Here is a 14634-nt window from a genome sequence, read left to right as displayed (position 1 = left end):
TTCATCCAGTTTTCTCTCTCAGAGGAGCCGCAGTCTGCTAATGTGCTGCGGTGTAGGTGCAAGTGACTCACCACTGCTTAATTTTCGCCAAAGTCAATCGAAGAAATGATGGTGTTTCTTTTCCTGGCCGCTGTCTCACAAATGCCATCATCCCTCGGCCGAGCCCTTGCCAGCAGGGTGGTATAGAAAACACACTGTCTGGGCAAGGATCTGCACAGAGCCCATCTGAGTAAAGTTTTTGTTTGTGTGTGTTTTTAGCTGTAGCGAAAGATCTAACTATGTCTCAGGAGAGTGTGGGATTGGACAGTAACTATAGGGGTATTAGTATAAATCTGGCACTGCTGAATGAATCCTTTTGTGAGCACAAACTTACATAAAAACATTGTTATTTTTTTCCTATTGACACACAGTTTGAATGATTGTCATGAAAGAGATTTAATGGTAGAATGGCAGCTGGGCATAAAGTATGTGATTTACTGAGATTTATGAGCTCTGCCTTTCTGTTTTTCCTTCATCCCACGCCCTTGTGTTCTACTAAATCTCCACTGTGGCACTAGTAGATGAATAATAGAGGAGGAGAGTTAGCCATGGAGAGGATAATTTGCATCTGTCTGCCTGTGTATGTGCACATCATTATTATTGTGAATGGATTTTAAAAAGGAAACAGACCGGCGGTTTGACGTGCAGCGAAAATGCTGAGAGAGCAAACACGTGAAGAGTTAGGGATAAAGGAAGAAGATACACAATTTTCGTTGGTTTCACCTACTCTTCGGGTGGTTCAGACTATCGTGGGAGTTTTTGTGGTGGACTTCATTTATAATGCATCAACCTTTGCTGGTGGTAGAGGCAACATTAAGTATATATTTTGACTTTCTCAACATGCAAATAGGTGTGCATTTGGTAAACAAATAATAATGGACACAGAGAAGACAATCCTCAAATGTCAGGGAGATTTTTTAAAGGCATATTTTATATAGAAAGAACAAGGAACCACCTATGCCTTGCCTCCTTTTATCAGTCAGGTCTTCTGTTTTACTCGACTCACGCGGTTGGTAGAGGTTGGGGAAGGTGGACAAAAAGAAGTGAGGAGAGGTGGAAAGTCAGTCTGGTTTCTGTTAGAGGCCTCAGCCTGTTGCCTTTCACTACAGGCTGTTTAGCTGACAAAAAATGCACACTCTGCTGGGTTCCTTTCAGATATGTTCTGCCCCTGCCCCCCTCCCTCCTCATAGAGCATCACTGAGTCTGTACAAATAGAATTTACTGTTCGGACAAGATGGAGCAGATAGCCTCTCTTCTTACATTAAAACAATTGCTGCAAATTTTTCAATGGCAAAATCGGTCGGCTTCTAACTTTCGCCCTCACTTTGAGCAATCCTTTGTGTGATTTCCAAGTGTGCCGTTCAACAAATGACAGATGTTGTAATCTTTTATGGAAAGGGCGGCTATTAATCAACCTCAACCGTTCACCTGACAGAAGAATGTAAATAGGGTGTTTCCAGCTTATCTTTTTATATCGACAACTGTCTCCTCTCATCTCCTTCTTCTCATCTGAATCATCCATTTATCTTATTCTGAGCAAGCAAGCAACCGCTGGTGCATCAGAGCTTTACTCTGTGTAATCACACCCAATGGCAGAACAAGAGAGCAAGAAATGCAAGAGGGGAGGGATTGTTTAGAAATAGGAGATGCTTGAATGGAGTACAGAGGCGATAAGTGGAGAACTCTCTCTGTGCCTGCCAGCAAGATGGGCCCTAATTTGCTTATTTGTAGCTGTCAGTTGTGTTTTTGTGTGCCCGGCAATCTAGACCAGTTGACAGAGAGAGGCTGCAAACGACAACACTCAGAAGTAGTTTTCAGCCACTGTGTAATCCCGAGTCAGCCTTCTTTTTTTGTTTTTAAATATTGACACGAAGGGAACCTGGACAGCTGCCACTCATTTCTTGGATGCTTCTTTAATTTTTATCACCCCCACCTTCCTCATCTCCTGCCCTGCTCTCGCTCACTAATGTGCTTTACACACACGCTTATCTAATCTTGTGAGCATGTTTATTTTATGCGTCTAACAGGTAGTGCGAACTGTTGCCAGAGCTTGTCGTGTTTTCTCAAGACTGCTCATAAAACATGTTTCAAATTCAAGTTGAACAGGTTGCCATGAAGCAGTTATGTGAAGAAACACTGACAGTGTCTGTGTCTTTTTTATTCCTATGCCTTTTCTTCTTTCTTTCTTTCACTGTCCAACTTTTCCTTTCCTTATATTTATAGTCATGTCTCGTCATTTCTTTCTTTTCTTTGTGACCTTCCCTCTTTCTTCTCACATATCGACCACTAATTTTCTTGTTATCTCCCCGACTATCCTAATAAGTACTTTTTGTTTCCTCTCCCTTCTTTCCTTGTCTCCTCTCCTCTAATTTTCTCCTCTCCTTTCCTCTCTGGGGAGGATTAGGATAGAGTCCTTTTCATCCTGCTGTAATCCTACACTGGCAACCCTACTCCAACAACAATAAACATACACACATACATGCAAAAACACACACACACACACACATTTTGCTATGAGAAGTCTTTATGTTCTGGGAACTTTGCCCAAACAAAATCCTCCACATACAATATGACCACATAGTTACATAGCTCCCTTCTTCGTCATCTGGAAAAAGAACATCAGAGAAGTGAGTTGCTGCTCTGGTTGTTCCTCTTCAAAACAGCATCAGGAACGAATGGAGGAAAAAGAGACATAAACTGTCGGATCTACCTCCCAGCCCGCCTCTGTCATCTCCCTCTAGGTGGGGCCTTGCTGGGGCTCTGTCAGCTGAGCTCCCTCCCCTGCTGAGACCTACAATGACAGATTGGCAAACCAAATACCACAGCTTGCTTTATCTCCCTGAATTAAAACCCACTTGGAGAGAGGTTGTGAGAATTCCTGGCTCAGGGAGAGCTTTTTATTTTTTTTAAATATTTTTTTTCAGGAATTATGTGTGTGGGCGCATTTTAGGATAAAAAATGTAATCAGAGGAATAGAAGCTCAAGGGGTATCAGTCAGAGGATTAAACATTGAACTAATACAGCTTGCTGCAGAGCTGTTGTTAGCCCTTTATTAAGACGGATGTTTGTTGGCTTTTCAAAGCACTGTGCAATTGTGTGCTTAGAGGAAATGCTCGTGAGCAAAGCAGGATGTGCAGGAAGTGCTTGGCTTGGTTGGTGCCCAGAAAATTGCTGATACAGGGAGAATGAAGGGAATAATCCTTGGTTTTGTACACTATTCACCTAGAAGAAATACTCCACAAAGAACACACGCAAACAAAAACAAATCCTATAAAGTCAGCTGGGACAGGAATATTGGTGTGAACTGAACCTGTTACTCAGCTGTTAACTAAATGAACCATATCACATTTATTTTTTTCCTGTTAGGTGGAATCACAGGGACCTACTCGATTACAAAACATGGGAATGTGATAGACAAGCCACACTCCAATTTATTACATAACAAGTGCCCATGGTCCCACTGCAGAGGACAGACAAAACAAATTTGTAATGTCAAAATAGGACAGGGTATAAAAGGCAGGGTATTTTAGGACAGTAGACTAACTGAGATGAACCGAAGCTGTTTTATGACAGCTGTAGAGGTGAATTTAGAGGTGGGACTTGGTGGGCATGTCTGTTAAATACATGGAAAGCTAAGATACGTCCTCACAACAACTCCTGTTAAGGGTGCAGTCTCCAGGTTGGCTGGTTGGTGTTACTTTCATAAGGAGAAAAGTGCTACGTCAATAGCCTTCCAGCATTAATCCATCATGTCTGCCAATGGGAGGGACTGACTGTCCATGAAATAGGGGTGTTTGACAACTTTGAACTTGCCCAACCTAATGGAGAATGCTAGATTTAAGTTGTGTAATGTTTGCTCAATGTTTACTTGATGTCAGTTAATTGGCAATGGTTCAAAGAAGTTGTCAGTGTGGCTGCAAAAACTTTACAAAAAACACGTTACAGGTCGGCAACCAACATGGCATGTGATTAAATGGTAAACTGTCTAGATCAGAGGTCTCCTTCAACTTAACGGTTAAAAATGTTATAACAAGGCAAACTAAATTATCCCAAAATGATGTTAGATTTTCCTCAATTGTTTTTTTGTGCTGGGATCATCAGTTGTTATAGTTTGGTTAAAATTATTGAACATCTTGTAATGCTGGCTTATTAGTTTTTTTTTTTTTTTTTTTGTCATTTATTGAGGCTAATGATGCATGCAGATCTTTGAGCATTTAATTGATTGAGAGAAGGTGCAATGTCAGTTGGCCAAGATTTTCTTTAATGACTATAACCCGCTAATTCCTGTCATGGATTCTGCTCTTAATCTCCTGACATCACGTGGTACCCGTCAACCATTGCCAGGCAGTTACATCATCTAATGCAACACAAGAGCATAAGAATCCTGACTGATTGATCTGGAGATTATTTGCGGTCTGTCTGCTTGACAATCCCATTTTCCAACCATAAAAGTGAAGTGAGATGAACAGACAAAGAGCTATAACAGATTAGATGTTTCAGCATCATATCACAAATTTTTTTAAAACCGTGATTATACCTTGTTGTGAATTAGGTATTGTGATAACATCCTATCGTGATATTCTATCAACCCTCTGGAATTTCCCACCTTTACGTCTCAGGGGTCTTATCAGTCTGCTTGCAACACCTTTTATTAGACACTCACTAGTATACAGGGATAGAAGCAAAGACAGAGACGATCATAAATTGAAAGTAAAAGAGAGTGAACGGTAGTGCTGAAAGATGAGACGTGAGGGAGGGAGTTGTTATCAGTTCAGCCCTGTTGCCAAAGACTCAGTGACATGTCACAGTATGTCAGTACTTCTTTGCTCATGTTCCTGTCTGTCTCATATCTTCTGTGTTGACAGCTGATGGAGAGATAGCCGGCTTAGTCAAGGTAAAGAGGAGGACTGAATCTAGTAGGTAGAAGAAAGACATAAAGGTCAGATGAACTCTTGTGCATTTGACCTTATCCTTATCACTCTCTGACTTCAGTCTCACTCATTGCATGTTTCTCCTCAGCAGTGCCGCAAGGTCAGGTTTTTCATTCGCCTGGGCCAACTACGCCACTCACCAGCACATGCATTATAGATGTACTGTACATCTCGTCCTCACAGATCCTTGAAGGAAGCACTTTTATAGTCTGTGAGGGAGCAGCAGAACGGCTGTATTGAGATAGTCGTCCTTGTCTCTTTATTTAGCTGTTTTTCCACTGTGAGCTATGTTGGCTTTAATTGTCTTAAGTGTTTCTGCTGAATAGTTCATTTTCCTGGATGGTGCTCAGATACAACAACTGCTTTCACACTTCACCAGATGTGCTAGACGCTTGATGCCAATGACTCCGGTCGAGAAGAACTCAAATTAGATGGAGTGTGAAAACGTCCTTTTAAATAAATGTGTTTATGAAGCATGGTCTCACGCTGCATAAGGTTTCTCATTTTTTTATATTGCAATGTTTTTAAGATGTTATCATGACAAACAAATGACAATGATAGCAGTCTTCGACACCATAGACCAGTTGGGGTGGCCTGTTAGACACTTTCTCTCTAATGCCGCTCTTTTTTGATTGTTTTTCCCGAACAGACTCATCGGGCCAGGTGAGCTCTTCACCCCTAGGCTCGCCTACATCCCACCGGGGAATGCACCCGTCCCTGCTCAGCCCAACGTCCATGGGGCCCTCTGGCTCTCTCCACTCTCCCATCAGCACCCTGAGTTCCCCGATGAACGGCCTGGCCTCACCCTTCTCTGTCATCAGCTCACCCATGGGGCCCCACTCCATGAACTCGCCTGGAATGGGCTACGGCCCCAGCGTTAGCCCCCAGGTGAGGCCTGTGACAGATTCACTGTTGGTATGCACACACACACACTTCTATAAAAGTATATGTTTTACAGATGCTAACAGACAGCTATGGATACTGACAACATAGGCAGATTTATTCAGGTATTGTGTCTTCAGGGTTTTTCATTGACTCACTGCTGCAGGGAAGTATAGGACAATCACTGACTTTGCAGCAATGTTTTGACATGTTTCACATCCAGTCTTATATTGTATGTGCATACATAAATATCCACAGTTGTAGTTCACAAAGCTGTAACGTGCAAAACTGGACCTGGTGTTAGGCTTATGGGGTTTATACTGTACATCTGACCTCATTCATCTCATTCAGAGACTATGAGAGATAAAGACGTTCTACTGTGCAGTGAAGTAATAGCAGAATTTATGTATGATATGGATAACGGTGTGCCTACAGGAAATCTGATTTGACATTTGAGGGTTATGTATGATATGTCTTTCACTATACATCACCTGTACCTGAGTATCTGATCTAATAGTGACAAAATGTGTTTTGTATGCATTATTATAGGTGCTTTAAAGTAATAAAGTAAAGTGAGTTTGTAATTTCTTGGAAAAACTTTGAAAACATATAATGACTCATCCTGTACTTGGGCGTATACAGATTTTAGGTCCAAGTACACGCCTTCTCTAATTGCGATGCGCCTCCCTCTCCTAGCACTGCCGACCTTGGATCAAACCTGTAGGGGCGGTACCTGCCCAGGCCATTGGAGATGACCAGTCAGAGCAGACTGGGCTTCCGGGAGGGGTGTGGCCTCCCTATATTTCTTTTTACAAGAAATACGTAAATATGCAAGCACCAGTCACACTCTACTAGCTGTGTCATTTGGACTCATTACTGCTTTTTTGTTTGTTGGATGCATTTCAGAAAGCCATATTTATTTTTAATTAACTTTAGGCTAGGGCGGCATCGTTTGAATCCAGGCCGACTGGGGTGCATTTGAGTATGAATGGTTGTCTGTCTCTGTGTTAGCCCTGCGATAAAAGGACAGGTTGTCTTATTAAACTGTAGATTGGTAGTGCATATACTATTCACAGAATTCCACATTTCTCAGACAGCATATAAGCATAATATAAGTATTAATTTAAATAGCCTAAATATGTGTCTAAAGCTGAGCTACATGGGTGAACCCTTAATTCAATGCACTTAGAAACCAGCAAGCTTCTGCAGCCTCCATACATTTCTATGTGTTCATAGAGCTGCTCTATAAACAAACCAAACTGGTTGTGTATCATGTCTTACACAATGCACTCACATGTCTCTTAAGTGCAAATCACAGTTTCTTAGACTCACACACGCACACATAATTATGGTACGCTAGGCCCCAGCAGACAGAGGCCCTGCTTTGACCCCATGGCACAGTTAATCAAGGCCTATTCAACTGGGATTCCACAGTTCTTCAGCTCTGTCACTCTTCCTTCTATATCTGAAAGCATATTTGTCACTCTCTCCCACCACATCTTGCTTTCTTCTCTGTCCCTTCACTCGTCTTCTCTCTCTGGCTGTCCTCTTTCCTCCCTTTTTGCTTTCTTGTTTTTATTCCTTGTCTTTGTCCCATCGTCTCCATTTTCCCTCTCTTTTTTGTTCCATCAATAAGCCTGGGTTTCTTGGTATTAAAAAAAACACACACACAATTAAGACATCAAAGCTTGCAGTGGCCCAGTTTCCGTTTCGAGCCATATCTGAAATTGAAATAGTTTCCCCCAAAATGCAGTCGCTGCCCTTTTTTGTGTGTGTTTGTCGATAATTGTGGTAAAGTAAGTCAGCAACGCGATGCTATTTGGGATGGGCTCTCCTCGCTATTGTTGAGCTTATCTGCGCCTTCTTAACGAAAGTGTCCCACATGTAATGGAGTTAAGAGTGGATTAGGGGCACGTTGAGAAAGCGGCCAGAATCTTTCTTTGCTAGAAAGCCCCCATCCTTCTCCTCAACCCACTCCTTGTGATTTGGCTACTCTTTGTAATTGAAGCACTTTCATGTTTGCTGCTGTTTCTGTCCCACGGTGGCATACTTTGCATGCAGGTAGCAAAAGTTCCCGTTGAGTCAGCTCCCTCTTGTCATTTGATTCTATGAAAGGAGCTAAGTATACAAATTTAGCATGTAACTATACAGGTACGTATATTACAGCGATTATGACAAGCATCTTGTGCTGTGCAGGAATGTTTCTTAACTTATCATTACTGCCTCCCGGACAGTCCTGCCAGCTCTAATAGCTAAATAAAAAGCAAGTCACAGCTGTGGTAGTTGGTGGTGACAGTTTTAGTACTGCATGTACAGTAATTGTACAACTTGTGTTGAGGGTTAGGCCAGGTTTCCAGCATTCGGCTGTGCTGTATTGTTTTGAATCCTCTGAAACAGGTGTTATTGGGGTAAACATTTAAAAAAGTTGCCGCCTGTATTTCTTTCAGTTTGTATTCCTCACATTGTATTGTTTGAGCCTCAGTTAATTATTATAATTATGGGTAGTTTGATTGCTTGATTGTCAGTGTTGATAGGAAAACAGTGTATTTGCATTTCAGAAATATAAATCTGGCTTGTATTTATGAAGGATTTGTAGAAAGGACCGGTTAGTGTCAGGGTGGAGAAAAGAGCACCACCCTCATTAAAGCTTCCTGTCTGTTTGAAAATGCCAGTTTGCGGTTAGCGCATGCAAATTTGAAGCAGAATCCCTCTTCTCCTCAGAGTCCTCTCTTGACTCTGCACCGACCTTGAACATCAGTACCTATCTAGTGATTTTAAATGTAATTTAGTAGAGTGACAGTGATAACATGAAAAAACCCTGTTTATGAGTGACGCTAACCACATTTACACAAGCACAGTTGAAACATTTGAGCTACAAATATTACGGTGTGGCTGCTTTTACATAACTGTGGCTTTTGACTGTTGCTCAGTGAGGGTGGAGAACAGCGGTTTGATGTGCGAGAGGTTAAAGATGGTGGCACTGCCCTGTGGTGGTGAGGCACGGCACTTCTGATGAGACGTGATTTGAGTCAGACGGCGTATGCCACTTACCCTTAACACTCGGCTGACTTGCTTTTTTCAGGGGGCAGTTAACTGGAACGAGGTCACAGCTCATCTTCTTCTCTACTTAACCGCCTAATGCTTAGGACACAACCCTGCATATACCAAACGCACACACACACCCACACACACAATGCACAGGCATGGACAGACTCTCTGACAATGTAATGTAGTTCGCAAGTATCATAATTTTGATTGTTTTGAATGATGGTTTTATTTGTTCCTTCCTAAATTTTGCTGTAATTATAAACTGTCTCGTTTACCATAAATTATAAAAAATGAAGTCATGAAATGGTCTTCTTCTGGCTGTAAATACAACATCTGAATTCAAAGAAAAAATAAAATCCTGCTGGAAAAACCATTCCAGTTCTTCATTAAAACCTCTGTATATTTAAAAAAAAAAAAAAGTGACCAAAAAAAGTGAGCCATAACAATCCTCTACATCAAAGGCGTAAATGACAACATGATGAGAGCTGGGGATGGGGTGAACAAAAGTCCCTTTCTTACAGGATTCTTGCATCCTCCCAACAGCCAAACCACATGTAAAGACAGAGACAGTCCTTTATCTTCAGCCAATTCTTACATCTCGAAAACAGTACTTCCCCATCAGCACTGTCCCAAGCATCCAGACACACTGACATACAATGGCTATGTTTTTTTGAGAAAGTTTGGTCTGCCTGTTGAATGCTTCCCAGTTCTGCATTTTTCTGGGAGGGCCACACACTGACAGCAAATATATTATGACAAGAAGAATTTGGCTGTGATGAAAAACTCATACTTTGTCTTTCTTTCTGTGGTTTTGCCATTATAAGACTTGTCATCTCTTTTTGAGAAGGGAGAGATTGCAAGACATGTCCGCGGGTATCTCGTACGGGGGCGTCTCCAGGCCACAGCCGTGCTCATTATGATCAGACCCATACGTGGTCGTGTCTGTGGGCTTCAACTCACTGACAACACAGACCATCCCTCGATCACAGACACCGCAACTCTCCAGGCAGCTGGAAAGGATTATACATAAGGCTTGGAACAGATTTTACACTTCCAATGACAATGCAGAGAATTGTCTGGCTGTCCTTTATCATCAGACCACTGCCGGCTTCCACTTTCCATTTTGCTTCTCAGTCTGTACCCCTCTGGCTTTTGCTCTCTCTCTCTCTCCCTTTGAAAGCTCCCTGAGAATCATAAACCAACAACAGGCCTCCTGTGTCTCTCAGTGTGCTTTAAAAGTACATACAAAGCTCGAGTGTTTCTGGAGTCAAACACAGAGAAAAACACTAATGTGAAAAAGGTGTAAATGTTTTACAAGAGATGGAACATGCGCTTAATAAGTTATAAATGAGCGGCGCGGTGATGTCATGTGCCACTTTCGGGTACGTTGTGTTCAACTGAGGGTAGCTAGGAAACCGAAACACAACACAGCCAAGAGAGAGAAAGAGAAAGCAAGAGGGAGAGTAGTGGACCTCAGCTCCTTCCTGTGTGGGAGTAATAAAGGTCCATTTCGCTGCTCTGGTCTTTGATGGACCTTGCTGCAGTCACTCTGCATGACATCATGCTTGAATGGACGCACAAAAGAGCTGTGTGTAGGTTCCCAGGGGGACAGTTAAAGCTTTCTAACGTCAATCAACCCTCAAATGGATAGAGGAAAAGATTTTTTGTAATCAGTGGTCTCCAGGTAGCAATTAGAAGCAGTTTTAGGGATCACTTTTGTCTCCTTCACTGTGTGTAGATTTAATCTAGTTTTGTCCCTCTTGAAGTTTAGCACACAATTCTGAAGTTATTAGTTGCTTGTGGAGAAAATGGCTATTCTTAATGACTTGCCTTTAATCTAAGTATTAAAGTTTAACTGTTTTACTGCATCTGTTCCATATTAAAACTGTTTCAGCACTCTGGGGGGCAAATTCCCTTTCCTTCCCTGGAAGGCTTTTATTCTGAAACATGCAGGAAGTGTTGTTTTATTAAAAGAGGCTTAAAGTTCCGAAAGTAGAAACGGTAAATGAGAAGATAACGGAATTTCTTTTAAGGGGAAGCTCAAAGCAACGGAGTAGAAAGTTGTGTTGATGGAAATCGAACTGTCTCATTAGTTCTCCCATTGCTTTTATGTCGGCCGCCTTCATTTGTTCGTATGTACTGGAAGCCATCATTTGAGAACTGGCACTACAGTATGTATTGTGAAAACACTAGAGACTGTGTGTGTGTGTTCTGGCTTGTGTGGGGCCACACAAGAGATGAGGCATTTAGGAGGCAGCAGCTATAAGGAACTGAAACGGTGACATTAGGTTTAGGTTTCACAGAACAGCCTCCTAATGCAGGCTCTAGACTATGTGGTTTAAATGACTCAGGGGCACACACATTTATTTTAAAGCTCTGGATAATCCCTTAAGGGCTTTAATTTCATCTGCCGGTGTGATCTTACAGCAACTCAACACTGTCTGAGGACAGACACGTACTCTGTGGCATGCCCAAAGTGTGACAACACATAACTGTATGACTAATTCTACTTTTGTCACTGCTCACACACCTGTAAAACTTGTAGTTGTGCATGTGATGTTTTCTTCGTTGTTGGTGTCCTAAATTTTACTTTTAAGTATGAAGTATGAAACTATGGGTGCAGTTGTCTAGCAAAACAAGATGTGATGCAGTAAAATACAAGAAAAAAGAGACAATACAATAAGAAAAGAAAACATAGCTTGCGTCTTATTAGAGATACCCATGCATGGATGACTCAGAATCTTCTGATGTCTCTTTTATCATGCTGAAGTAACAAATGAGTGGGTTTTGACATATCATCTTGTATTCAACGCATTGTGATTGATATCTATCCTTTTGTGTTGAAAGATTGAAAATAAAACAGTGATTCCTGGACGTCAGCTAACGGGTGTAACAACAGCCTTAGCCTTTCAGAAAGAGAGAAGAAAACCTGCCACATCTTCATATTCATAAAAGGGTTGCACAACAGCCCTTAAAGCTCCAGTCAATTGGTGTTAAGCACCCCTTGTCTTTTGTTAAGGCATCTCATTGGTTATTCACAGGATTTAAACACTCATGTGTTTACTTGTTAGCAGCCAGGAGAAGTTGTAATGAACTCAGCAGTCATGTGACAAGCTAATACCCAAGTAAAAACTTTAGTCTGTTAAAAGCTGAATGACTTGGAAGTGGATTTAACACCCTATTATCTGCTGGATGATGGACAATGGAAATACAACTGAGTGACTTGCAGGATGTAATTAATGAGAACACGCTGCTAAATTCAGTGGTGGTTTGACTCTGGAATACCATTTGAGCTGGATTATGTGCTGTTTAACAAAGGACACTTGACTTTGTTGTCACCCTAGAGTACCCTTAGAAAGCCACGGTGTATTATTTGATGCTAATGGAAGTGTAGAGAATGAATCACTGGATTGGTCTTTCCTTGACACTGAAATTACTTCCTGATCCAGCTCTAAATAAGGCAATGACTTGCTAGAGAACATAGCAGTGGACAGAGAAAATACTAGGTGGATGCTCATAGCGTTAAAAAAAGAAATGCTGGAAGTTGAATATCAGTTAATTGCCAAGGGACCAATGGACTCTGGAAATACTTTCAATTAAATTTATCACTGAATGACAAGCGAATGCCATACGGTACACATGCTTATAACACAATGTCACAGACTTTACTTGTGTTTAAGTTACTGTATGTGTACATTATTTAAAATGACCACATTTCAAGTCAAACATGTACCAAAAAAATGCACTTTTACTCTAATCCTAACCCTTTTTTTCAACATGGAGGTTCTATTTTGCTACTATGTATTGATTTCGAGTGAAATTACACTGATTGTTACTGGAAAACCAAATAAATGGCAGCAAACCATGGAAATATGCAATGATGTGTAGTGACGGTTAGATGACGCTAGTGTGAGAAGGCTTGTTATGTCAGTATGAGGCTGTACAGTGCCCACAGGAGCTGAATTGTTGCCTATATAAACAGCCTGTATGCTCATCCACGCTCACACTAAGCCGGAATGACAAAGAATGACACACATGTGCATTCAGACAAAACAGAAACACACGCTCATGCATGCACACAAGCTCAGAAAGACATGCAGACATCCGCACACACATTAAAAATACACATATGAATGCGTGCCGAAGACCCACCCCTGTGTGCACACGCTCCCACGGATGCCAGAAACACTTAAGACATGCCCAGATACTGCCACGCTGAGGTGAGACAACAGCTGAAAGTCACTCTGCGTATTCCCACCTCGCCGCTCCGAGGCTCGCCGCTTTCATGCCACTGATAGTCTTAATATCCTTTTTTTTTTTTCTCACTGTAACAAAACTTTCTGTCAAAACACACGCACACACAGCGTACGCGCCAGCAGTGCTTGCAGTGATTCACTTTGTCTTTTGTGGCACAGCATGGGGTGAGTGTTAGAAAGCTCCAAGCTGTCTCGAACAATGTCTGCTTCTACTAAATTCTGTCCAGTGGGAGAGAGAAGAGAGGGTTTTTTTAGAGCTGAGTGACAATAATCATGGAGCTATTTCACAATACGACACACTTAGAAAGGATTTATTTGTTGTCAGTGAAGATTTTTTTAATTGTTGATAAATAATATATTTATTCCCCTAATAAGCCTTCAAAAGACACAAAGGTAATGCCAGATTGTAAACTTGAATCTTAGGAAAGGATCCTTAACTATCATAAAGTTTTCATTAACTCCTTAAATTAGAATCTAATAAAAGTAAAAAAATAAATAAAAAATAAACAATTCAGTGGATTATTTTAATGTTAAAAATCTCCTAAAAAAAAAAAATCTCTAAATTAAACTTGATTGTGAGAAAAAGGGTTTGTTTTGAGTATTTTAGATGAAAAATAATTGCAGTATTAAGGAAAAAAAAAAAAAAGATACTTTTGAGTGTAACGCCATGAGTTTTAGATGTAAAGATTATAACACATGCTGTGAAGACTAAATCCCGTATTGCCTCCATATCTTGAGCATGATTTGCATATTTAGAGTTACACAACAGATCTATTTGTAGACGATCCTGAAGTTCACCCACAAATAACTGCGCGACAATTTGTTCTCTGCATATTGTGCTTGCTCACACGTGTGCTCAAACAGGTGTTTTTCAAACTGAAATTCAAATTCATCCCAAGGGGCGTCTCGCTGCGAATATACCCCGAAGGCCACAGAGGAGCCGGATCCATTAACACACCTCCCTGCGTGAAACCTGATCCCCTGCCTCTGCTGATGCATGTCCCGATAAAACTCAAACACACCACGGCGGTGAGAAGAAAGTTCTTGCTCATTCCTCCCATAGCTTGCGGGATGGCTGAGATAAGTTTGCTTTTAGAAGGAAGTGATTGTCACAAGGTGTCAGAGGTGAAAGGGGACTCGGGGTTATCTTTAGGGGACATCATGACCTGATCCCCTGTCCTCGCCTCTCAAGAGGCAGCTGTTTAGACCTCGTCTCCTGTCAACAGCAGATTTGTGTCCCGTCCACTCACACTTCCTCACTCTTTCTAATTGGATTTTAGACAGTTCCATTCCTTGAAACAGAAATAAATTAAAGTTACAAATAATAATCATTCTTAAGCAAATCAGTGATAGAGTGGTGGGGAGTATCTGTAACAGTGGACTGTAAAGTAAGAATTCCTGCTCACGTTGTTCTATTGTATAATGGAAAGCTTTATGAAGTGACTCTGTAAGGGTGTTGTGAAAGAATATCGTGAAGA

The 14634-nt window shown here is 41.3% G+C and overlaps 1 protein-coding gene across 2 annotated transcripts in view; it reads left to right on the top strand.

Annotated features, from left to right (window-relative positions):
• Window positions 1-14634, top strand: part of rxraa (retinoid X receptor, alpha a) — a 97747-nt gene that overhangs the window by 52796 nt on the left and 30317 nt on the right. For both annotated transcript variants that reach the window (XM_084571739.1, XM_084571738.1), the window contains exons 3-4: window positions 5620-5858; window positions 6549-6674. In XM_084571739.1, the coding sequence (XP_084427865.1) occupies window positions 5620-5858; window positions 6549-6674 (365 nt within the window). The remainder of the gene's footprint in view (window positions 1-5619; window positions 5859-6548; window positions 6675-14634) is intronic.

The sequence above is a fragment of the Chelon labrosus genome (assembly GCF_963514085.1).
Source record: "Chelon labrosus genome assembly, chromosome: 22".
NCBI classification, from domain to species: domain Eukaryota; kingdom Metazoa; phylum Chordata; class Actinopteri; order Mugiliformes; family Mugilidae; genus Chelon; species Chelon labrosus.
This window is presented reverse-complemented; position numbering and strand designations above follow the sequence as displayed.